The sequence below is a fragment of the Cuculus canorus genome, chromosome 10 (assembly GCF_017976375.1).
Source record: "Cuculus canorus isolate bCucCan1 chromosome 10, bCucCan1.pri, whole genome shotgun sequence".
Lineage (NCBI taxonomy): Eukaryota > Metazoa > Chordata > Aves > Cuculiformes > Cuculidae > Cuculus > Cuculus canorus.
In genome coordinates this window covers 19472032-19498308 of record NC_071410.1, presented here as the reverse complement: position 1 = coordinate 19498308, position 26277 = coordinate 19472032, and the positions used below count along the sequence as shown (strand labels likewise).

At 41.2% G+C, this 26277-nt stretch overlaps 1 protein-coding gene across 2 annotated transcripts in view; it reads right to left on the bottom strand.

The window, feature by feature from the left end:
* Positions 1-26277, bottom strand: part of COL4A6 (collagen type IV alpha 6 chain) — a 133082-nt gene that overhangs the window by 11185 nt on the left and 95620 nt on the right. For both annotated transcript variants that reach the window (XM_054075522.1, XM_054075523.1), the window contains 24 exons: positions 25994-26047; positions 24594-24653; positions 23631-23675; positions 23247-23300; positions 21875-21944; positions 21041-21151; positions 20416-20565; positions 18718-18822; positions 17658-17818; positions 16498-16677; positions 15726-15909; positions 10772-10843; positions 10251-10358; positions 8887-9108; positions 8490-8651; positions 6331-6501; positions 5519-5662; positions 5117-5242; positions 3884-4065; positions 3536-3599; positions 2942-3016; positions 2426-2533; positions 1663-1770; positions 1169-1240 (listed from right to left, as the gene is read on the bottom strand). In XM_054075522.1, the coding sequence (XP_053931497.1) occupies positions 1169-1240; positions 1663-1770; positions 2426-2533; positions 2942-3016; positions 3536-3599; positions 3884-4065; positions 5117-5242; positions 5519-5662; positions 6331-6501; positions 8490-8651; positions 8887-9108; positions 10251-10358; positions 10772-10843; positions 15726-15909; positions 16498-16677; positions 17658-17818; positions 18718-18822; positions 20416-20565; positions 21041-21151; positions 21875-21944; positions 23247-23300; positions 23631-23675; positions 24594-24653; positions 25994-26047 (2788 nt within the window). The remainder of the gene's footprint in view (positions 1-1168; positions 1241-1662; positions 1771-2425; positions 2534-2941; positions 3017-3535; positions 3600-3883; positions 4066-5116; positions 5243-5518; positions 5663-6330; positions 6502-8489; positions 8652-8886; positions 9109-10250; positions 10359-10771; positions 10844-15725; positions 15910-16497; positions 16678-17657; positions 17819-18717; positions 18823-20415; positions 20566-21040; positions 21152-21874; positions 21945-23246; positions 23301-23630; positions 23676-24593; positions 24654-25993; positions 26048-26277) is intronic.

The following is a 26277-nucleotide window of genomic DNA, read 5'->3' as shown; positions in this document are numbered from 1 at the left end:
TACAGCAATAGAAAGAGATTTGGTGCCTCACACGCAATTCTGGTTGTGCAAGATGAATTTAAACAATCTGCAAGATGCTGAGAGAGAAGCATATGACTGCTGTGGCCTTTCCACAAGGCTCTTGCACAAGGATGTGAAGATAGCACTCCTGGGACAAGATTTGCCTGCCAACCTCTACGTTACGTCTCGAGAGAGAATGCAAAGTAGACTCAAGCTTCCGGTCTTTAATGAAACCAGCGGGCTTCATGCTCCAACATGAAGAGTTCAGTTTCCAGAGACTACTGAAGACGCACTCAGGCACAGCCGGTGCAGGACAGAGGCTCCCAGGAAAAACTGCAGGGAGATGTTCAGCATGTCACTCTGGTAAGAGTAAATACTAAGTGGCTCTCTCAGAGGAGGATCCAAATGCTGTGAATCATTACTTTCCAATAGGGAATGATTTATACAAAGAAAACACAGGCATTGAGGTGTCCACATCAAGGCTGTTTGCATGCATTTAATGCATAAAATGTCTGCCACAAAGTTTAAGTGCTGCTTTAGAAGATGACTGAGACTAAACAAATCTTTCCAGAAAGATCTTTCTCCACCACTTTACATTTAGTAAAACACTTTGTAAAACAGAACCAAATGGTATTTTCATATGATTAAAAATACGAAAAAATCCAGCAGAAGCTTCCCAACAGCACAATCTAATCAAAAAAATCTAATCAAAAAGAATCTAATCAAAAAAATCGGCTTCTGATTCTACTGATGCCTTTCTTGAGCTCCATATAATGGGAGAGCTACGGAAAGCAGCAAGGAAACATGCCATCGTTAAGCGCAACTCAAAGCAAGCATTTAAACATGCCTGCTAAAATCAAACATCCATTAGAAACAAAAGAGTTTTATGATTTCATTCCACAGACTTTCCAGCAGTGACATAGTCCTTCAGGAACTCAAGGACAACCGTCACCAGAAAAGCCTCTTCACAGACTGTAAACTATTCTTACTGATGTTAAAGAAGACTTTATTCATGAACATTCGGTACCCTGAAGCTTTTCTTCAGGTTATAATTAAATCCAGAACTGGGTGAAATAAGGGAATTTTGCGGGGAAGTCTGTCTGCTCTCATGATGGACAAATGTGTGCATTTCTCCAGCTATGACACTCCTGCTACGTATTTGACTTACCTGGTGTTCCAGGAGACCCTTTTGTGCCTGGCAAGCCGTTCAGACCATTTAAACCCGGAAATCCATGAAATCCTGAAGAGACATTGGGAAGACATGAGTGAGAAAAGATGCAAATAAACTAATTAGGTGGAAATGTGTAAGAAGTTTCATGGAGACTACGACATGTATGAGAAACCTGACACACAGAGGAACACACTGTGTCACGTCTTCCTTCACACAGAACCCCTTCATGGAAACTCTTCCCACTGCTTTCCCTGGTTTTGCTGTCGGTGAACACCCATCAGCGATCCAAATCAAGTGAGTACCTCTCCCATCCTGACCACTCCTCATTTCTAGCAGCTGGTGCCTGCACTAACATTGCCAAGAAATGAGCTGACTTCCCACGCACAGCTGGCCCACACATAAGGGTGCTGCCTGCCTCTTGTGATATACTTGGCCAAAAAAATGGTTTTCTGACCCAAATTCTGCCCCCATGTGCAAGGCTCCAGATATACCTTTAGGCCCTGCTGTTCCACGAGCTCCAGGGAATCCAACAGATCCTGGCTGCCCTGGAGGTCCTGGTGGCCCAGGGATCCCCCTCAGCCCAGCATTTCCAGGGGTTCCTGAAAACAAGCAGAAAAATGTTCCTGTACTACACATCCAGGACGGAACAGCTCACAGCGCCATCTTACAGCTTCAGTTCCCACACTTAACTGTTTTAATCATGGCAATGACACTCTTCACCACTCACCAAGTGACACACTGGAACAGTTCAGACACTGAATAACTAATTAAATTGTTTTTCAAATAAAGTATTCCAATAACGACTTTCACTGTTCTCCCATCTTTAATCTTGATAACTATTTGAGAACCTCCCTGCTGCTTTCACCACTACCCAAAGGCACTTGTGGCCATCCTTCTAGGTAGGTTTGGGTCTAGAGAGGGAACAGACAGAGGTGTTGCAAGGGAAGATTTTAGGGCGGCCTTGCCCATAAGCAGCTGCTACTGCTTGTATGTAACCAAGGTCTTCCTTGTTTGTTAAAGGAATTCCTTTAGGTTTCCGCTGTGCAGGAATCACTCCATGGTTGACCCGCAGACTCAGCAACGACAGGAGAAGGTAACACTTTTCACTAGTGTCAAAGAAAATTCCCACCTTCTTGTCAACTTTCTTTTTCAAGTCCCTTTTCTTTTTCTGTAGCTGAGACTACAGAAACAACAAGGTGAGGTTATTCCACAGCCGCAATATGAACTGCAGAATTTAGATGCCTGGTTCAGTACCTGCTGGTCCTTCTTGGCCAAGATCTCCTGGGCTGCCTTTGAGTCCATTCACCCCAGTGTTCCCTGGGTAGCCTGGTTCACCTTTGGGTCCTTCTCTCCCTCTCTCTCCTGACAGGATAAAAACAGACAGCGTGATATAGTACAAGTCAAACTGGAGGAAGGCATGAAGAGAATGAGAAACATTTTACGTTGAGAGTGCAGCACTTGTGTCTGCTTAGCCATGGTCTGGGCCCAGGACTGGACTCCCTGGATGCCAAATACCAGCGCAAGATCACAGCTTCCTCCTCAAGAAGTGAAGTGGGACTTAGCATTACAATTGGGCTTGGACACGTTTGTTATCATCTGGTCTTCCCCGTCTGTGCCTCACCCAGATCCCAGACTCCTAAATCTCACTTCCGGGAGAGGACTGAAGTATTTGAATTTATTGAGTACAAAAATACCCACGTTGGGCAATGCTCGCCTGTTCGACCTCTAGAATTTTGCATTCTCAAAGAGAGCAACCAAGAGCTACTTTACCTGGGAATCCTGGGTTGCCTCGCTCTCCTTTTGCTCCAGCAATGCCAGGAACGCCAACAGACTCTCCCTGGTCACCTGCAAAAGACAAAGTGAAGAGGCCATTCCCTAACTGACTGCAGGGAGCAGTTTTCAGAGCTGTTCCATAGCCTTCCTGATGGAAATAAACCTTGCCTATACTTCAAATCCATGGAACAAAGAAAGACAGTAGCAAGTGATGTACCCTGGTTTGAAAATGCTTGTTAACAGCAGTGGATGGAAATTCACTCGTGCAAATGCCTGATAAGACAGACATCTATGGATAGTTCCACACCATCCTGCCCTTTGTGACATAAGGAGATGATCCTTTTTGACATAAGGAGATGAGAGAGAAGGGCGCTGCGGCCAAACTTCCAAAGGACTGTGAAATATTTAGGCATTTGGCATTTGGCTCGGGATTGGTCTCATCTGAATGAAGCAGCTTACAAAGGGACACGTACTTTGGAGTCAGTCACTGGATAGCAATGGACACTTCTAGAACACTACTCATTCATTTTAGTCATGAATATTAGCACTGTGTGTACTGAAAGATCATGCACATTATGAAAGATTTCTTACCCTTTGGACCAGGGAGGCCAATAGGTCCTGGGAATCCAACTGTTCCTGTGATACCATCTGAACCCTGAAAAAAAAAAAAAAAAAAAAAAAAAAAAGGCAACTCAAAAACCCAATAAAATTTTCTCTTTATTCTTGTTGTTTAAAGTTTGGGTCATGTGGGAGAACAGATTGCAAAGATGTAGGAAGAAATACTATCCAAAGTGTCACTCAACCGTATGAGCCAAATAAAAAGAATCCAGAAGTTTTGTAAGGAAAAATCCGCCAGCTTCTGCTGCTTTGCAATAGAAGTACCAATTAGAACACAGGATTTTCCTAAGAGCACTTAGAGAAGATCCTTAAAATATTTACCCTCTCTCCTGGCATTCCTGGAAACCCAATGATACCATGTGTACCCTTCTGTCCTGGCAGCCCATGTTGTCCAGATAGACCAGGAAAGCCTGGATCACCACGAAGACCTTTTTCTTTGCTTGCTGACCCAACTGGACCAGGGAGACCAGGCTGTCCACTGCTTCCTGGGATTCCTTTATCACCTGGATTATACAAGAGAGTGAAATGTCATTTCATAATAGACATTCAGCTCATTTGGGCCAATTGACCTGTTACCCAAAGCTCCCCTTAAAGAGGAGGAAGGGATGGCATTGGCTCTGCAGAACAGAGCATCAAAGGACAATTGTTTTCTCAAAATTCAGAAATGCCATAGGCAAATCCTCCTAGAATGTGAATGGCAGAACAGAAAATATTAATAGCGCAGCTTCTGTAAAAAGGACAGATCATAACCCACCAAGAACAAGCAGTTATTGAACAACTGATACTGGTGTTGGAAAATGTTGGAATATAACATAATCAACTGGGATTAATTATATCTTTCATAGAGTTATAGTATAGTTAATAACTTTAGAATGTCTGTCGCCGATCAATGATTTAAAATGTTTAGAATATTTTCACTTTCTTTTATACTTACTAGTTCGTTTCCTTTATATATATGTAAAAATATATATATATTAAAACCCCCAGGAATTTCACATTAAGGCTGGTAACAGTCTCTGGTCAGCACGGAATGTCTTTACCTATGTAACCTAGGTAACTAAGATTACTGGAGCTAACAGACTACAACCAGGTACTGCCTGAAACGCTTCCCTGACTTGAAACAATACTAACGTAAAGAATGATGGAACTTGCCCAATCTTCAGGAGGTTGAAAGTTTGCCAGAGGCTGAGAGGTAAAAAGGGCAAAGTGAGGAAGATGATTTTCTTCATCTGAGGAAGAGTGTTTTCTTCATCCCTACGACCACCGAAAGGGGGTGCGCAGGCGCAGTAGTAGCTGATGTTGCGAAACTGGATGAAGTAATCCCCAAATGAATATGTAATCGGCTAGGTTGTAACCCTTTTGAATATGTAGTAGATTGAGCAACGTTTTAGGGATAAATTGCGAACGCGATGTAACGGTCTTTGGAACCAGATTTGGGTGCGTACCCCTGGTTCCCGGGGCCTCGAAATAAAGCACCACATATAACCTTCCTCGCATGGTTATGTGTTTGTCTCCACGCTAACACTGGCAACTAACTACAATGTTATGAAATACCTCTAGGTCCAGGGAATCCTCCAAGTCCAGCTAATCCAGGATCTCCCTTGTCTCCTTTGAATTGCAGTGCCTGTTCTAGAAGCCCAAAACCTGGAAGACCAGGTGGGCCCACATCACCTCTGTCACCTGAAGAAATAAGAAGTCAGAAAATCTTCTTGCAAAATAATGCATAACAAAAAAAGTATAAAAATAGAAGCTGGCAAATAATAACATAACTTCCCAGTCTTCTGACCCAAATTCGTTAGTAAGGACCCATCATCTTTAGCAATGAGGCAAAAGCATTTCACAAGGAAGAAAAGAATGTGGTATTTAGAAGAAAACACTAAATAGGCAGACCTCTTTAGAGGGCCTTCTAAGTCCCTCTGCTGCACAGCCAACAAAAGCCTTGTGGCTGTTTCTCACCTTTTTGACCTTGGAGTCCCACAACTCCAGGGCTCCCTTTTCCTCCAGCTGTGCCAGGAGTTCCTTTAAACCCATTCACACCGGGGACACCAGGCAGGCCTGGCATGCCAGGGAAACCAAGCAGGCCAGAAGACCCTTTCTCGCCTGTGTAGAAAAGTTAAGAAATAGAAAGCGACAATCAGCGTTTTCTGGTACACAGCATAACCACCTAGCTGGCAGGTAGAGGCAGCATGAGTCTGGGGTGTAAAATCAACCAAATCTGGGTAGTAACACTCCATGGCACAAGCACAGCATAGCCACTTCTCTCATGGGTGTCCACGCATGACACTTTTAACCAGCACTTTTCAGGTCACCTTTGAGAGCCTGGTCCTGCTTCTGCTGGAAAGGAAATCCAATCAACTTCCAAGAGAGCAACATGCAGTTAGAATTCTCCAAGTAACAAACTACTGTATTGGTGCTTAATGACTACATAGATTGTAAATTTTTACTTCCCTTTTGGTTCAGGCTTCATTCTCTCCTTACTCTAAATTTCATTCACTGTTCCCCATTTCTTAAGTTTTCTTGTCTGTCTTGATTTCCATGATCCCTTGTCCATACAGGCCCAAGTCCTTTAAGACGGATCTCCTTATGACCACGATTTGACAATTAAATCCATAATCTGTAATTCATAACTCAGCAGCAAAACAAATATATTTCAGCACCAGGTGGGAATTCATTCTCTTCTTACACGTTGGGCCTTCCAGCAGTATTAACACAGTTATTTTTTTTGTGGGCATAGTAATCTCAGACTATACCCTTAGCGGAACACATACCTTTTGGCCCAGAGAAACCTGGATGTCCGTCTTCACCAAAAGGCCCAGGTGGCCCTAAGAATCCTCTTTCCCCAGGAGATCCTGGAGCACCATCAAGACCTGGGAAGCCTTTCATACCAGCAGGGCCTTGTGGGCCTACATCACCAGGCAAGCCTTTGACTCCAGGAAGTCCTGAATAAGAAAGAACTCAATAGATTATTTTACACAAACACAAAGAGAGGTTGCAGACAGCTTCCCAAACTCTTTAAACACAGCATTGTATTTAATATGACAGATGGACCTTATGGCACATGCAGCCTATTAGAAGGCATAAAGCTTGGAACTGCAAAAGCATTAGTCAGCTACTAATAAAACACCTACGAAGAGGGTTACTGCCTACATTACTACACAACCGGCAAGAGTGAAACCCCTTATGATGTATCCATTTTTGTCTCCTTTACCAGACACCAAACTGTAGCGCACCAGTCTTACCTTTATCATCAAGGCAGCCAAACCAGAATGGGAAGCAACATTAATGCCAGCTTCTGCTACCTACCCCATCCTCTGGGTGAACCAGAGATAATCGGAGAGGCTTGTTTTGTTAGACATGTTTCTTTTCCACTTTGGTAGGTAAAGTCTTATTCCTGAAGAGCAAATTGCTCACTAAAGGAAGAAGCTTCTGATTGTGCTGTCACAAAACCAACATCATATGCACTGCATTGTCTCTGCGTGTTTCAGAAAGTTTCTAGCTGAAGTTTTGTAATAGTTTACATAAGTAAACCATGTAATGGTTTAAATTCAAATAAAGGCTCAAACCATTGAAAACAGAATGCTCAGACCTACAGGGAAGAAGAGAAGGAAAAATGAGGTGGCATTTGCAGCAGTAGCACACAATATATGAGCTTTGTTATACTCCGAGCTTAAACGTTTTAAGCTACCCACTGGTATTTTTTAAAGCAGAAGATGAAACAGCTGCTTTATTTAAGATGACCGAGAAAACACACACACTTAAAATCTCTACATATTAAGGATTTCCTTATGGGCTTGAGGTTTTGTTGCTGTCTGAGCATTCTCACTACAATGGCTCTTAGCCTTTTGTTTTAACTAGCAATAATAAGGGGTATCACCTATAGTCAATGCAATTCTTGTAGCATTAAAAGCTAGGCTGTTAGTCCATGAGCTTTTACGCTACACTGCACTTTCTCACCTTGACAGCCTATGTGAAGAACCCATAACCAAACAGTGTGACATCAGAAATGGATAGTTGATGATAAATGGAATAGAAACATGGTGAAGGGAAAAACAGACAAAATATGTGAACAGAAAGAACAAGGGTACAAAAGAAATCAATGATTCAGAGAGACAACAGCAGCAAAAAACTTAATCATTTGGAGCTTGTCATCCTAGCAATGGGAGGTTTTCAAAAACAGCTGTAGGAAAATCACGTATACAGTCCAAAAAAAGTAAACAATGGTGATGCAAAAGTAATGTTAATTGTAAAATAAATAAAACATTAAAACTCTATGATTTTCATCTCAAGTGACGTGACTGCTTTCATTCATGTGTTGTCACTGAACTTCAGCAGTCATGTGCTCCAGCACATGCCAGAACAAATGAGTTTTGTCACAGATATTATCTACTATTCCAGGTTTCTCTCTGCATGGTTCTCAAGTCTTGCATATACTATCACGAAACACTTTGGTCTGCACAGCTTGAGAGATATTGGTCTAACTCAAGTGTTTTTTCTTCCCCTTAAAAGGAAAGGAAAATAAATTTCTCTTTTGCCCCATATAAAGAAAGAAGAAAAGACAGAGGTGCTCGTTCTGAGTAGGCCAACAATTTTTCAATCTACCCAAATCACATTTCAAGCAACTTCATACATTAGAAATTAATTGTCATGAAAATGGGAAATGAAGATTAGTCAATGACAAAGCCAGCATGTAAGAGCAGAGATGTTAAAAGTATCAAGACATTTTAAGATGCTTTCTCCTATGTTTCTGTCATGCCTTGGAGCACCACTTTGAGGCAGGAGTCATCCAGCGGTCAGAAGCAAAAGGCTCAGATTCTGCACTGTTGTCCCCTAACCAGAGGCAGGAGCTCTCTCCTAGCAAATGCCAAATCTCTCTCAAACTTCCTCAACATCACATAGCTACTTGTTTTAATTTGAAGAAATTATGTACCTGGTGCTCCTGGAAGGCCAGCTAACCCCAAGGGCCCTGGTTTTCCTTTAATGCCAAAAGGGCCTCCAGGACCAGGAGGTCCCCGCAATCCTGGGACACCCGAATATCCTGGATTACCCTGTTCGCCCTTAATACCCAGGAGGCCTGGTCTTCCGTCTAACCCTGCAAAGAAAGAGAAAGGACGTTACAGAACAAATAAAACAAAATACAAAGTTTAAGTAAAAAGTGAGTTTTAATAAAAGCTTTGAGTTGCATTAGATTCTAAGAGAAAAACGGTAAACCACCACCTATGAGCAACTTAAGTGGACTGCTAACACAGTATCTTAAAGAGATTTGAAAGAGGAAAGATTTTTGAAAGAGAATCAGTTTTATATTCCCAGGTACAAGCAGTGCTTACCTTTCGGTCCAGGAAATCCAGGATCACCTGTAAGTCCTTTATCACCTGGGAGTCCAGGTCGGCCACGCACTCCCAGGGCTCCACTCTCAGCACCAAACACATCTCCAGGAGCTCCTTTTGTTCCAGCTAAGCCTGAAGCACCCATTTTCCCAGGCAAACCATCTGTTCCATCCAGTCCTGGAAGTCCTCGTGACCCTTGCTCTCCTCTAGGCCCAGGGAAGCCTTAAAAAGAAAACCAGTAAATGTCAGTCAGCAGAAGTGCAGCATATCTACTTCCAAAAGCATCTCTAACAAAACCAACATTTAAAAAAATTCCGTGCAAGAAGAAGTTGCTTGGAAAAGTCGTAGAACGTTTCAGTACTGAATTACAAACAATAACTGGTGACAAACAGTAATTAAACTGTTTAAAATGGTTAGAATTCTTTCATATTATTCTTTTTTTTTTTAGAAAAAAAAGATAAAACAATACATCAGGAGTACCTGGGAGCTGCAGCTCACTGCAGCTTTACAAGCTTGGTTTCATTAGATGGCAGATTAGGCAAAAAGGACAAAAAGAGGAAGATGGCCCTTTGCAGCTACAGACAGCATCTCACTACCACTATCAACCACAAAAGTTGAGAAGATGTTCTGTTCATCGCATCTTTCTTACTATGCCCTCTAGGTCAGACAACTTCTGGCACTCTGAGGCAGAAGACACTGGCAGCCCTGGTAAGCAAGGACAGGAAAGCACTCTCCCTGAAACAAGCAGACACTAAACTGCACTGCTGTGTGGATGCGTCCCACTGCACAGGGCTTATGTCATGACATCAGTGATCCCATAATATGACATTCTCCCTTAATGTAGCAAAAGGATAAGAGAGTTCTTCAGCCATCAGAGAAACCTGATGGATACATAGCAACTTAGCTTTAGGAATCTTCCCTCACCACCTCTGCTTCTTGCTCCTTATTTACAGAAATTCCCACAGCTAAAATGAGACCAAACACTGTGTACAGCATGCCTTTACCAGAGTACCAAGTGGCTTAAAACAACTTTTGCACTACTTGTAGTTCAACCTTAACCATCAGAAGAAAATTACGATTAGTCCCTGGAGAAACAGATTGTGTTGGTTGTCTTCCTTTCTTCCAGCAGCAATATAATATTACAGGCAGGTAACAAGTATCTTTAACACTTCTTTTTGGGTTCTTCCAAGCTGCAACTACTTCCTTGTAGAGATGACACTTGGAAGTAGCACAATGGAGCTCAAAATGGAGCATTATGAATGTACCAGACAGAAAAGTGGTCTAGAAGGTTGGACAACTCTTTCGATAAAATATTGTACGTATTAATCAGACAGCAAAAAGGACTCCAATAATTTCCCTCTTACCGGGTTCTCCTTGCAAACCTATTATTCCTGGAGACCCTGGCTGCCCTTTTGACCCATGTAATCCACGTTGGCCTGGAATGCCAGGAAAGCCTTTGCTGCCTTTGGGACCTAAGGGTAAAAATATATAAATAAATAATATTAATGAATTAATAGTGGAAGGCAAAAAAACAGCATGAGAAAACAGGATCAGATCTTTTCTGCAATGCTAGTGCTAAAAACACCCACTGGATACACAATTTAAGCCAGAGGAAGTCTCAAAGCTATGGCTATTTCATCAGCTACATAAACACAGAAGGAGCAGGTTTGTGTTCCAAGGCCACTTGAAAGGGAAAAAATTATGATCATTATGATCCCCCAGGGAGTTTAAGCCTAGTCTCTTTGAAAAAAACCCAACATTACTATGCCAGTTAACTCTCTGCAATAACTATCACTTAGAGGATAATTAGCAGGTATTATCTTCTGCGACGAGTAAGTGCTTCTTGGTCATCAGCCATCACATTACCATCAGCTTGTCTCCCTACCTGGCAGTCCTGGAAAGCCGGGAGTCCCTGGGGGCCCATATGCTCCCGGAACTATGCAGGGCAAGGTGATACCTAGAACAAAGAAACACTGAGATTGTACACAGCCCCCTTCAGAGATGTGGTCAGAGAAGGGACGTTTACTACCCAGGCGTATTTTACAGGACATATCATAAGTAGCTGTGAGTGAACTTAGGCACATCAAACACTGCTGACATCTCAAATACGTGACATTGAAGAAAAGGCGTTTGAAATCTGGCAATCATCTAACCTCATCCCTGCTACTGACTTACTGCATGACCACTAAAAGGTAGCAACTGCTGCTGTGAACTACTTCAGGATGATATCCATAGCTCCCACTCAGCAACTGGTCCTCCCTATGGCAGGGGCTATGCAGCAGGCATTGAAAAGGCAGGCAGTGATTCCAAGAGCAAAAGGTCCAGGCTGAGACCTTTCCAAGTCCATGGGAGCTGACAGGTGTTCCTAACTTCTAAAACTGAGGGTGTCTCAAAGCTGTATACAGAACGCTACAGTGTGAAATTCTAAAATGAATGTGCATATGCAAGATAAAATACAGATCTAGGGAATATTGACAGGTGTTTAAAAAACCTGTCACTCAAGAGTTTAGGCCAAAGAGATGCGTGCATGTGGGGTGAAATAGCAAGGATTTTTTATTTCGGTCTTCCTCTCCAAGAGCTTCCTCTATAGTCTGTCAGACTAAGAAATAATCACATGGCTTACAAGTTTATTAGCAGCAAACAAGACTCGGCAACTGGAAGCTCTTTGACTGGCTTCCACCTCTCCAACAAGGCTCTGTTTGTATCAGCAATCTCTTTTCAGCGGAATGGAATTTTTGTGGCATTATCAGAGTTGCTGGCACACCAGATTTACCTGAAAGGTCTCAAACACTTCTAACAGTCCTTGTAGGTCACTGACAATTTGAAGTCACAATTGCACAGTCACAGAAACGATTATTACAAAAACTAATCTAGGACTTCTGAGCTCCAGAAATGCTTTCAGTAATTTTAAGAGGTCTTTGAACTATAGAACTATAGAGGCAGCTCCTATGCTGTAACAGCTGCATTAGCTTTTAACTATCAACAGGTATATTTTCGAAATATGAAAACCTAGAGGACTTGAAAAGCTATTTAGTCAGAGAGATTACATACAAAAGATGTTTTTTTTCATTATTCTGAACGCTTTTACAGGCACACAGCAACAGCTGCCTAACTGCACTGTTGCTCAATATTTGCTAATTGAACTCTGGCATCAACTACAAGGCTGATAAAGGATAAGATAATCAGGTATCACAGATATATCGTTTTTCATTTCCTTACAACTTTCTTTGCAGGATCCTTCTACTCAAGCTCCATTCCCAGACTGACAAGCCAAATTTATTCATCAGCCATTCAAGAGCACTCCAGATTATGACTGCTTTCAGCCCTGAAGAGGTAATTGAGTCTCAATCAGACAACATGGGAAGTATTTATTTCAGCATAGGAACATGGGCTAAACATTTCCTTTTTCAGAAAACACTAACTTTTCAGATGACTAACAAATTGTATGAACAGAAGAACCCGAGTCAAACTGTTTCCTGGATAAATTCAATCGAATCAGTGGACTTACGTATGGATAATAAATATGGCTCTTTGCTTCAGACATTGACAGAGGGAATAGGAGTCTCCAAATGACAGGCCAGGACATAGTAACTCGATAGGTCTTTTCTGGTGCAAAGGCACTAAAGATTTCTGCAAATCTTTTGGTTGAAGCTGTGCAAAGAACTGGTGCAACGACACTCTTCTTAGGTTCTTCTCAATAGATTCAAACTCAAGTTCACAAATGCTGTGTGAAAATCTTCTGATTACGATGCCCACATCCATCCAGAGACTGAAATTAAGCTTTCAGTTTAGGATCCAGCCCCAAACCCCATCAGAATAGACAGATTTAAGCACCCCTCTCTAACAGTCCCAAATGATAGAGAGTGATTCTGATTTGACCTCCCATTTCTATCCCCTTTCATTCCATTCTCAACTCTAATTTTCTTGATTTCATTATTTTGACTTACGTGACTGATTTCATTATTCAGACCTGTGAGAAGAAACAACAATCCTAATTTCAAATTCTGGCTAGTCAGAGGCTGCTAACAGGTTTCAGTTCTAGTATAAAGAAACAAGCCAGGCTCATGTAGAAAGTGGGATGTAGCAGAGAATGAGAGGGAACACGCAGTTTGAATGGATGTGGGCACCTAATACCATGACAGCAAGATGTAACACACATGTCGCTGCCTGCACTTGGCTACACTCTGACAGGGCCTTCTTTTGATAAAGTAAAAGTTCAATGGTAGGGACACAAAATAAAAATTTCAGTTCTGGTCTTCTGCAACTCTTTGTGAGCCTGATGCTGAACACTTGATAAAATAAAAAGTTGAGGTCCATCTCCGAGACATTTCCTCCTCAGACACAGTACAATAAAGAACGGCATTTTTCACAAAGCAAGCATTCAGGGCAGCAACTGGCATGGCAAGGGAAGTTTAATACTGTTGCATACACATCACATGGCTTTATGGACAGTCTTACGTGAGTTTTCCAAAAACAACTCTGTACAATAGCATATTCTACATTTTACATTGTTAGCCAGCAGCTGAGTACTTGAACAATGCATGTTTCATGTGAAGGTATCTGAAAAGCAAATAGGATTGTTTCCTTATGTGTTTTTTCAAAATGATGTGAGCAAGGCTTAGTGTAACAATTCTATAAGGGAAACCCAGTGTTCCTCAGCTACTTAACCAAAGTTATCACAGTTTATATAATAATATCGCACTATCAAGGAACTCAAACAATTACGAAGCCATCGTGTCAGGCATAAAAGCAAAGTATAGTCAATTCCAACAGTTTTTAGTAATCTCATAATATCAGGTAAAACCAGTCTAGCTTTTTGTAAAATACTGAGTTAGACTTTACCAAGGCAAAACTTTCACCCTGTTGTACTGCATGTCACATGAACTCAAGCAAAATTCCTCAGTGGCGTCTTTGACATGGTAACTTCAGTGGGTCAGAGTCCCTTTGTAAACATCTTTCCTCGTTTTCATGATAAGGCCTCTCAGTCTGTGCAGTATAAGGAGTTATTTCTTCCACCCACCCACATTTCTTTAATATTAGATGAAACTTACTATATCAAAGGCCTTTTAATGTATATTATTACAAATGTATATGTATTATTACATATACATTTGTACTTTTATTACATATTATGTAATGTATATGTATTATTATATTAATAATTATTATATTATATGCATTATTACATATACATTTGTGTATTATTACAAATGTATTATTACAAATATACAATAATGTATATTATTACAAATTATTTCCTAGTATGGAGGAAACGATGCATTCACAAGTTTTCTTACACATCTTCATGAAGGTGCAAACTGAACCGGTTAATGACTTATTCACACCTTCCCACATATTCTCCCCACAGATACTTTTCCGCAAATGACCCTTGGTCGTTAGCAAAGCTTTGATATAGCATGCAAAACAAGCTGGCTTCTGATGTGCTCCACAGAATATCTAGAGTTCACATCATGCACAGAGCATTTTACTTTCACTTATCTTACAACGCAATTTTCATTTAGTGGAGTTTGTAAGAGACAAATTACCAAAGATGTGAGCATTAATAGCTATGAATTAGTAAAGCTCTCAGCATTTAGCGTGTGACTTGAATTGGAAAAAAAGCTTATGCAGACTGTTCCAGGGGGACATTAATACTAGCTGTCTCCTCACCTCATAACAACCACCCACCGTGACACTGATGTGAGGTAACATACCATCTGGCATGTCTGTGCAACCTTCCCAGAGCTATTCTGGCCTAGTGATCACCTCCCTCTGGGTTTAAGGCTCCTCCTGCAACTCCTCATACCGCAGGGGTCTTACCACCAAGATTTCTGAACTCGGAACATCAGTTTATCTGTCCAGAAACCTATACAACAATATTATGCCTGTAACCATATTACTGATTCTGCATTATCGATACAGAATTATAAACCTAGAAGCCTAAGTATACACAGGATGGAAAATACACTGAAAATCAGCAGCAGTAAAGAAAAAATACTGTTTATCTTAAATAATATTTAAATGGCTGACATAGAATCAAGACATTGGGACTAGCTCTCTGCAATCATTTCGTTATGAAAACGTTTTCCCTACATGTTTAGGCATATGACTTTCCATGCAACTCAATTTCAACTCTGAGAATGAACATAAAACATGAAACGTTATCAAATCTATATTTACTGATTTTATCGCTTGTCATTATGGCATGCTTTAGGTACATCTAATGACACACAACAACTAAGCCAAACTGTAATATGCCAGGAAGCAAACTGTCCAGTGTTGGTTGTACCAGTCATAATTGAACTCCCTACCTGCCTGTCATGACAATGCCTTCTCTACCAATGCCTGTTCATACCCACAATGTACTACAGTTTCTTCTTTTAAAAAATCTGGAGGTCTTCGTATTTCAGCAATAGCAATGGTTCTGAAAACTGATACAGAAGTCAGGTACCAATGAGTTACTATTTTTACCCGGACAATGAAGTAGGCTGTGCTTTTTAATAACTTCATTTTGCCAGTCCTCCTAACTACCTTTGACGTAAAATGGTTCTCCAGCAATAGGCAGTGAGTAGCTCCATCCACCACCCTTAGTTTTTGAGTACGATTTGAATAGTTCTTGCTTATTATCTGTTTCCTCCTAAGCATGACAACTTGACAAAGCTGTGACTGCTGGGTGAGGTCTGCTGAGCCCGCTAACCACTTACAATTAATTTAAAGAGCAATCTTTAATCTAATGCAGTCTTCTAGCCTGGCTACAAGCACAGCAGTAAGCTGAGTGCCATCTGACTTGTAATAGCTTTTTATCTTTTCAGAATAAGAGCACACCTGGCAACACCTACCTGGAGGGCCAGGAAGACCAGCTTGTCCTAGAAATCCATCCATTCCAGGGTCACCTGGCGGCCCACGAACTCCACTAGGGCCTGGATATCCAACACCAGGAGAACCAGGTTCTCCACGATGGCCCTTGGAACCAGGTAATCCTGGCAGTCCTTTTTCACCTGGGAAACCTAGCGCACCATCACCCTATGCAAAGCAAAGACAAAAATAGCTGAAAATTAAAGAGATTAAGAAAGAATATACACCACTATTATTTTAACAAAGGCATCAGAGTTTGGTCAGTTCAGTGCAACGTTCAGATGAGCCTGCAAAGGTACTTGGAAACCACTGTAGAATATCCATCATTACAAAATGCAGGAAACTCAGTGACTATTACAAGTTATATTTGATGTTGTATTAGCCAAAAGTAAATATTACATATTCTAAAAGACATTTACTTTCCATTTAATTAAAAAGATTCTGGTGTGATTCTTCTATTCAAAGATTTGACTCACAATTACGCCAACAGTGTGCTTTAACTTTCAGGACACAACATAAAACAGCATTAGAGTCTATCCCACTACCGAAAGTTCATCTTTTGACTGGGTAGCCAGAGGAATAATAACTGCTAATTATTAATCCTGACCAAGACAAATTCTTGCTTAGGGACTGTAAGTTTTTTATGTATTTGGAGACCTGCCACAGGGCAGTCAGGACTAGTAAGCCAAGCCTGTTTATTGCCTCTGCTCCTTATTCCAATTCTGAAGCACTGCTGCTAAATTAATTTGAACTTACTGGAGGGCCTGGTGGGCCTGGCAAGCCTGGAAGTCCATCCCTGCCAGGGGTTCCTGGGATGCCTGAAGGTCCTCTGGGTGCTGTCGCACCACGGTCCCCACGAGCACCTTTGATTGTTGCATAGGATGAATCCCCTTTTTCTCCTTTAATGCCTGGAAGACCTTGCTGACCAGATGAAGCCTACAGACCAAATGACCAAAAGCAGGACTATGAACATGCAAAGAAGGCTTTGCATCTTGAAAGTGTCATATGAGGACAGGACACAATGACTGAAGCTAGAAAGAATCTCCAAAGGGTTTCCTATTATATACATTACTCTAAAAAAATAAAGAAGTTTGATTATTTCCAGATGTTTCAATCAAGTCACTACAGCCTTTCAGTGGCAAACCAAACCTTGGTATATATCTATGGTGACAGCACTGTTGGACGGCATTTGGGAACACTACATTATCTGTTATACAACAGGCCCCAGTATGGAATCTTCCTCCCTATTACTTAGTGTGCTCCATACTGACACTGATGAAAATACTCTGAAGACAAAAGACCAGTATCTTTATGGACTGTGATTTTCAAAAGTAGGTACTGACAATGAGCAATGCTCAGCACTTTGGAAAATCCTGTTTGTTATGGTTGCTGTTCCATAAAAACCACAACTCAACTCTCACTAATGTATTTAGCATACAGCAGCTGAGAAGCAGACTGCAGCTAAAAACACTGTGTGCCATAGATATGAGCAATGATGTGGAAAGATCTCACCACGCCATTTCAGGTCTTCTCTCCTTGCAGATGTATACCTACTTCCCCAGCCAGCCCTTACTTAGGAAGAACCCTAGGTATATAATACATGGATGCCTACGGCCAAGAGGCCTGGGATGAATAACGGTTACTGTTTATCTCTTCTCATTTCTGCTAAACTTGCAGTTCTCAGAACTTAAGAACCATTACTTTCCCATTTCTTATAGGTGATGATTCCTCTACTTTCATCTTCTCACAGATCAGTTCCTGGGTTCCTTTTTCCTTTTTTTTTTATTAAATCTAGACAAGTCGAAGAAATTGTATATAAAAAAAATGTATTCTGTTTTCGCTACAATCAACAATTGCACAGGAGCACTTTTTCTCCTTTAATTCATGACAACCAATACAAACTCTTCCTGCGTTACCTGAGGGCCTCGCAGTCCTGGTGCACCCACAGTGCCTGGGTCTCCAACAATGCCTTTAAGCCCAGGCATACCAGGGCTTCCTGATGGACCTTGTGGACCTGCGATGCCTTTTAGACCAGCTCTTGTAACTCCTCCATCACAAGCACAATCACCTGCCTCTCCTGCAAAATACAGTCAACGCTCCAAAATCGGTTTCATTTGGAGAAAGATCCTTTCCAGCTGCAAAAGCTCAAAAGCAGTCTTTGATTCAGTTAGGACAAAGCCATTTGCATACGATTTGATTTTGTGCCTACTCTGCTCAGGTTGTGTGAACTTCAAGCAAGTGGGGCTCAGATTTTGCCCAGATTAATATCTATACAATGCCCATCGCCAAATTACTGTGTGCAGCATGAGCCTCGGCACTTCCTGACCTCTTCTCAAAGCCTTAGACTCCCCTAAATAGATGGTTTTAGAAGAGTTTTAAGGTAGATCTTGTGCTTTTTAAAGAAGTGGTTATATGTCAGAGAAAGCAAATCCATACTCCCACCGATATTAGGTCATGGTTGAATGGATATCTGTATTTCTCTGAATTGTAACTGCCTATGGATTCAAACAATCAAAAACCACAGTGATGTCTGCATCATCTTGGCTTTTGTCACTGGTTCTCTCACACACTAAGATCCAAATTCTCATTATTTTTAGCACAGAGTAGAATAAATATAAGTTTCTCTGTCTTTTCCAGCCTATATTGCAAAAAGCAGCGAACAAGCTCTTATTTTTAAGTCCCGTTATGTCTTATGACTTTTAAGTATAACTTACTCAGCTAATTTTCTGGCTATGAGATGTTTATCTGTTTATTTGCCTCACCAGAGCAGAGAGCAGGTGATTGGATTTTGCTGGCAATTCTGGGCACAACTCTATTTAAACTGTAATAGCTGTTAGCTCCTTTAATCCATCTCAACCTCCGGTGATTTATCATAAAGACACTTTGACCTCATCCCTTAGGGTATTTACCACATGCAAATATCTTTCTGAGGCCCAATGACTGCTAAAAGGCTCTCCCAAAACAAAAGTCAATTACCTTTGAAACCCTTTGGACCCAAAGCTCCTGGTCGCCCTCTTTGTCCAGGCTCCCCTGGAGCCCCAATCCTTCCTGCCAGGACTGTGTCTGGGGGGAATGAAGGGCCTGTATGTGGAAAGAAGGCAGGCAAAAGCCATGAGAAGGCTAGATCTCCAGCTCATTAATTACTTACAATGTCAGTTATACAACTGACAGAAGCAGTACCAGATCAAACCATCACCGTGGAAGCTACACAAGGAGATGAAAATTGGTTGGTATCACAGGCTCTGCAGTCCTCTGCCATATGTTTGCTTCTAGCTTGGCATACAGAAAAGCAAAAGCTCTCGCAACGTGCATGGCAACAGAGTTTTGTTCCTCTACTACTCTACCAATGCAATTTTGCAAAGACTTAACAGTTGGCTGAAGAACTAACTAAACTGCAAACAGGTTGTATAAAGAAGGGCAAGTGACTTAACTAATGGTAGATGTGCCTTTACAGCTTTGGGATAAGTTGAGACTCGTATAGCTAGAAGTCGAAAGGACAAATCAATGAATGTACTGGTGGTTGTGATGACTGGTCATTGCCCTTTCTGTTGGCACAGAAGCTCTCCTATATGAGAAGCGTTCTCTGCCGCTGCTGGCATGGTAGAGTCATTCCCAGGGCTACATATCTTCTGCAGAGTGTCTTGACTTCTCATTAAGTTGCTGCAGCTTAAAAAGAGACTAAATGATAAAAAGTTAAGGGTAGGTTCCCTGTCCCTCATTTTATAACTGCAGGATTATTCTCTAAATCTCTTTAGATGGTAAACAGAATGAAACATAAGCTGACAGTGGAAAGCGATCTAACATAATGTAAACTACTGTGTCTGAAAACCCTTCCCCTTAGTGACAACAGCAAGATGGAGTGCTGACCAGCACCCGTCCGATGTTCCATGGAAACAAACTGCAACCATCAGCTAAAAACGGCTACAAGAGCTTTACAGACTCTGCAGAAAAATGAGCCGGATTTGATTAGCAAACAGTTATTGATCAGGGAGAACTTGTTTCTTCTCTATAGAAAATCATTTCATCGGACCATGTTCATTGGCTGCATCATTAGAGTGTGCCCTGTTTTTGAAAGGTTGTCTCTCAAAAATAAAACAGGCTGTTTGAATTCAGTTTATGGTGGAATCGTAAAACTCAAGGTTTTAGTAAAATCATCTCTTTGCACGTAATACTCTGTTTCAGAGGAACACAAAACAACGCATAATTAATCTGGTCAGGGCATCATACAAATGAATATATAAAAATAAAATCACTTTTCTTTAGGTCTGATAACTCTCTTCAGGCATCCGATCTGACTCTTGGAACCCTCACAAGATGGAGACATCTACTCCAAGTGCTTTTAAGGTCACGGTCTATTCTTTATCTAAGTCAGCAGAAGACTCACTGAGAACATCGAAGTCCTCTGTGTCATAAATTGTGTCTACACAACCTTGTGCTTCAGTCTCTCAGACTACAGCTCTAACAATAATTACCTGTATTTTCTTAATTCAGAGGAGTGGCTGCTGATATATATATATTTAAGGCTGTGAGTTATAATCACAATAAGGTGTCAACCAAACATTTAAGATTTACAGATGAATAATCCTCACTGGTAAAGAAATAATATATAAATCATTATTTGTCTGGTTTCACTCAGACTTAAACATAAAAATAGATCTTAAAAAACATACATACGTGGTGAACCAGGCAATCCTGGTGCTCCTGGCAGACCTGGTAAACCACCTCTCCCAGCAGTGCCTGGTAATCCAATTGTCGCTCTTCCTGGTTCTCCCACTTCACCCTTTATACCTGGAATACCTGGAGACCCTCCAGGGCCCATTCCATCTAAACAACAAAGACACAATGAGCAGCTCTTCAAATACATTCTGGGATTTTTCATGTTATGAAAACAGTTTATTTATTTTCTGATTTCCTTTGAGTGGGACAATTTCCTCAGTAGTTCCCAGCGTCTGGATCATTGCACACTAGGTCTTCATAGATGACATTCAAGGGAAACAGATACTTTGCACTGAGATCTTTGGTGGGACAAATGGGTTCCACCTTACTATTTAAAATGTAGGAAAGGTTTTGCCAACTAACTCATTGTGGAATTAATTCTGCTCCCAGCTAACATACTTGATTGTCCTTTGCGTCATTCCTGCCTCCTATGTCTCATACTGCAGTCTGCAAATCAGCCAGCTGAAGGAGCAAGGAGAGCCTTGCTCCAGCACTTTCATCATCTCCAGGCCACTACCCAGAGTCTTCTCAGCAACAAACATGGAAACCAGCCTGCTAAGGGCTCTGTTAGCAGCTGCTTTACCTCTTTCCAGGCCTGGAAACCCTGGAGCTCCTGTAAGGCCTGGTAAGCCACTGATTCCTTCGTCTCCTGGAGGACCAGGCATTCCTGGGTTCCCGGGGTCACCCGGGGCACCTATTAGACAAATACAGAAAAACAAGGAGGAAAGCTTCATGAGACCTTCTGCTGAAAGACTCTGTTCAGCCAGCTACCCTGGTGGCCACCGATCTCATTGACAGCCAAGGCTGCAAAGCTGTTAGCAGTAAGACTGACAGTCAAAGTTAAGAATAATGGCAAAAAAATCCTCTTGACCCGTTAGAGGCTGTTTCACACTTGACTGCGTGTGAAGGAGGGAGAATAGTAGAGAACATATGATTTGTCCCCTTACCTTTACAGCTTCAGAGACAGTTCCCATCCAGGTCTCATTCAGCTGCAACATTAATTAAGCTCATTTTCTCAACAATATTCTTACCACACTGAATAACTAATAATAGTAGAATGATATTCAGAGTACTCATTTCAAAGCAATGGAAGTAATTTTTCCTTAGTACACTGAAGGCAGACACACAGCCCTTCCCCGTGGTCACACACAGGCAGCCTCCCAGGCACTAAACTTCATTTTTCCTTGAAACACATAATTCTGCAATGTGGGGATGAAAGGTTTATCTTAAACTCTGAAGTTATAAACATGGGACCAAATGTATCTCTCTGCTGACAATACAGAAAGGGAAGGATAAATAACAAAGGATGGGTTAGACCCAATATATAATGTGGAAAAGAGGTAAGATGTAGTAAGAAGGGAAGTTGGATGAAAAAAAGTGCTTTAGAAGAGTTTCAAACCAAAATGGAAACAGATACCTGAAATGACCACACCTTCCCTGTCAATAACGATAGGAGGGCCTGGGGGACCAATGTCACCTAATTCACCCTGTAGAAGAAAACAGATTCATACCAGATTCAGATGAGTGACGGAGGGGAAGACTGCTTGTCAGGAAATAGACTGTATCATGGGAGCAACGTCTTTGGTCATTCATTGACTAACCATCCTTTTTTGTCTTGGTGAAGAAATCACTTTGTTCTGCTACTCACGGTCATCTGCTCTCCTGACTTTCCTAATTCCTGTCTGATGAAACTGATGGCTGCTTCAGATGAAGAGCTTTCTACTATCTAGCTTGCCTCTGAAGGCATTCTGTAAGCTCAGTAGGAAGCACGGACATGTATTATAGTATGTGCACTGGAGATCAGTTATCCTCCCAGTATATTGACCAATATCAGGTAGATCATATTTGTTCACCTTGTGGTAAAAGCAAGAGAGCTGCTATGAACATACCCATTTTTAAAAGCATTCATCACTCCAGCCTTGGGATCCTAGATTTCAGTAATGCAAGCTTCCAGGAAAATGGATTCCTCCGTAAAATCACCCACGTAGAACAAGTAAGTTGGGATAAACTGCGATATCATTCTCTCATCTCACTAACACAGTATCAAATAGTCTTTGAAATATCAAATGGCAAAGCTGCCTGTTGTCCAAATGCCATCATATTTATAATATAAACACCACAGAGTGGAGTGAGCCAAGGCAGTGCCCACTTCATTCCTTCTTCCAGTAATGCCCCTCTGTGCACGAACCTATGCGACTACTTCTTTCCTGTGCTCTGCACAGAAAAGCCCCTCACCACTTGCACTTTGACAACCACATACCAATCTTGGTAGCAGATAAGTATTTTTCACCACAAACTACTATCCAATCACTTTCCACTCAGTTTCCAGATAACTAACTGCTCAAGCTGTGAGGTATCCAGAAAACGTTGCCTATTTCCAGCATGGGAAATTGAGCACATTCTTTTTAGGCTGGTCAATACTTGTAGATCTGTGATCTATGACTTCAGATAGACTTGGTTAACATGCACTTACTTCCATCTAACTCTGCCTCAGTTGTCCAGCAAATATGGCATTGGCATAAGGATAAAGGAGACCAGAAAGACAACATCTACGGCTGTAAGTCAGGAAGTTACACGAATGAACATTGTAAAAGTATTAAATATTCAAGTGTTCATAGTTCAGCAACCACTCATTTTTCTCTTTAAGGATAAAGTAAATGAGAAACTGAAACATATAAAAAACCACAGCTATACAGAAGAAAAGAATTGGTTGGGATAATAACACTTATTTATTCATGTAAATATCTTTTAAAAAAGCAATGCTTTGCTATTTTTATGCGAGAAGTTACCTTCATGCCTTCAACTCCATCCAGCCCTGGATAGCCTGGAACACCTGGATGACCCTGTGAAATCACACAGGGGAACATCATCACAGAGTAAGAGAATAAGACAGTGGCATTATTTGTTGTTAGCTGAGACATCTGCAGAGCCCGGATTTGAATCATAAACCCAATTAATTGTCCTATCGAACATTTGCAGAAGAAAGAGAGGCTAGTTAAATGGATCTAGAATTTTACCCAAACTGTCTAATTAGCTCTCACTAGTTTTACAAGACAGGTATATTCATCCATTAGAGAACTTGCAGCCACTAGACAGGGAAATCAGTAGATCTAAAGCAGTTAGATGGCTTCTCTGCTTGTAAGTACAGTAAAAAAATGAGTAAGAAATTTCACCTTTCTTCCTGGAATCCCATCAGATCCATCTAGCCCCACAAGACCCTAGAACAGGAAAAAACATTAACTTTCAGAGGCTCCATCCCAGTCTGGTCTCACTTCATGAGGCTCCAAATATCTCAGCACCACTGAATGCAAAGGTAAGACTTTCAAAAGAAGCTACCACTGTTTTACCATATCTCCCAAATATTAATGATCATAATTGATAGAATTCAGCAGAATAACTGACAAAAGCAGTCTTACCTTCTTCAGTCATTGTCTTTCTAATAGGCAGTTCAAGTAAACAAGTCATGGTGTCTCAACTTACTAGGAAGTTAGGTAGGTAGTTTGCAATTGTAAAACCACAAAATTTAATGAAATCAAGACAATTTATTCTTCACAATTTATTCTGCACTTAGAGCAGAATGCCTTGGTCTTCCTGTTGTGTATAAGCACACCTCTGCAAGGTCATGGTGTTCGAAGAATCTGTGGCTGGTGTGTGATTGAGCATGATGTTAGGTCCCACGTTCACTGACCAACACCTACTGCCAGCTTGCTCATACCTTCCCCAAAAATCTGTCTGTTCTCTCATGGCTGGTTCTGGCACTGGTTAAGAACTCCCTAAAGCCCCTGCAAGGCCTCTTTATTATCATCTTCATTTGGACCTCCTGCAAGCTTCCTTTTCTGTGAAGCTTTCAAAAAAAATTGGAAAAACACAGACCCTGCAGTATCAAGACCTCCACTAAACACTTCCGTGTGATTTTCTTGGACTGCTTGTATGTATAACTCTTTCATCTCACCTTTTATCTGAGACTTTACTGAGATAAGAACTATCCATTTGTTCTGTTGTTATGTGGTGCTGGCTACTATGGAACCCAGCCCTATGTCTAAGATTCCTACATGTTTTGCGAATGGTTCTGTTGATGAAAAGCCCATTCTATGTGTTTGAGAACAAGAATTTTAGGACTCTGTAAAGTTACCTACCCTGCCACCCGGTAAGCCAGGCACACCTTTTTCTCCTTTCTCTCCAACACCTCCCAAGCCCTGAGGAAAAACGTCAACATTAAATCTGTGATCTGGTTGGAGATCTGTTTTCTTAGCACAGCCTTAAGAAAAAATAAGTACAAACCCATCTATTTATATTAACAACAACAGAGAGAGACAAAGGGAACTGACTGCTTCTGCTAGGACTCTTTTGCCCCAGAAAGAAAACCTGTGTCAACCAGACTTGGCAGTACGTGCAGTACATTAACTTCTTCATTCCCCATGACTTCCACCCATTTAAACCATGGCACATCTCTCAGCAGGAAATGCAAGTACCCCCCCTGCCAGTGCTATCCTGTATTGTATTCTATGTTTAGAAATTACTTCAAATCTTGTTTCTCAACAGCAGCTCAAGGGACTACCCAAAGCATCCTTTTGGATTTCTAAATCCTAAGAATGACACAAAACTAGGATTTTTCAAGCTCAGCTTTTGGAAATGGTTGGTGGTTTCCTCAGTTAGCAAGAAGTATCAAATCCAGAGACAGAACACCAGAATTTAATTTCAGCAAGAGTTACAGTGTTTAAGCAAATTTCAGGCTTCAATCTTGAAATATCGTACGGTTGCGGTTAACTCCACACATACGTTCAATGGGCCAGCTTCAATGCATCAAGCTAAACATGTACATAAAGGAGTATGTCCAGAAAGGCTGATAACAAACTGTGCTTCACGTTTAGACTTCTTGCATGCCTTTCTACCAAGAACATCTGCACACTGAAGAAACTGGCAAACAATTTATCTTACTGTCAGAAGTTCCACAAAATATTTATTCCATACACTTATGAAAATAACCTGTGTTTACAAAAGGTTATAAGCTGAGAAATAGCTCTCTAGAATCCAGGGATAAATTGTTGTTCTTGATTCATACAGGGAAGGTGCTACACATTCCAGAGTTTGAGTGCTAATGTTAAACAGCCCATTTTAAAAATGGGTACACAGAGACAGACAGAGAGATCTGCACGTACTTTACAACTTCAAAATAAAATAACAAAAAACGTGTTTAGAAATAATTAAAGGGAAAAAAAAGGATATTTTTTTTCCTTTTCAATATGCCTACCTCTCTGTGGGACATCAAGAAGCACTGCCATCAAGTGGCCATGTAAGGGGTGTGTCTGCAAACAGCATATTACATGTACTGAAATGATGACTGTTACGTCTACAGTAAAACAGGATTATCTTTGTATCTCCAGGACTAAAAACTCTCTCCAAAGTCTTGTGGACTTTTTAATCTGTTTTTCAAAATAGTCTGGTGCCTAGAAACTCCTGTAGACACCCTGTGAGCTATTCAGAGAACCATTTAACCTATATTAGGCATATATTGAAAACTCTCCTCCATCCTTACCGGCAGGCCAGGCAATCCTTTTTCTCCAGGGAATCCTTGAGGGCCTGGCTCACCCTGACAAGAGGAAGAGGTAAACATAATAAATGACTGTGCCTGTGAAAGCAAGACTTTCCCCAACCTGACTCCTAAAGCAAGGCCTTGTAATTTGTTTGTTAGCAAGTATACTTAATTTGTGTCATCATGTGCCAGATACAGCATCTCTCAGCGCAGTGCTGGTTCCTGCAACAGATTGTCTGTGACCGCTTCCCACGGCTTCAAAGACTACTGCTTGGGAATGGTTCTAC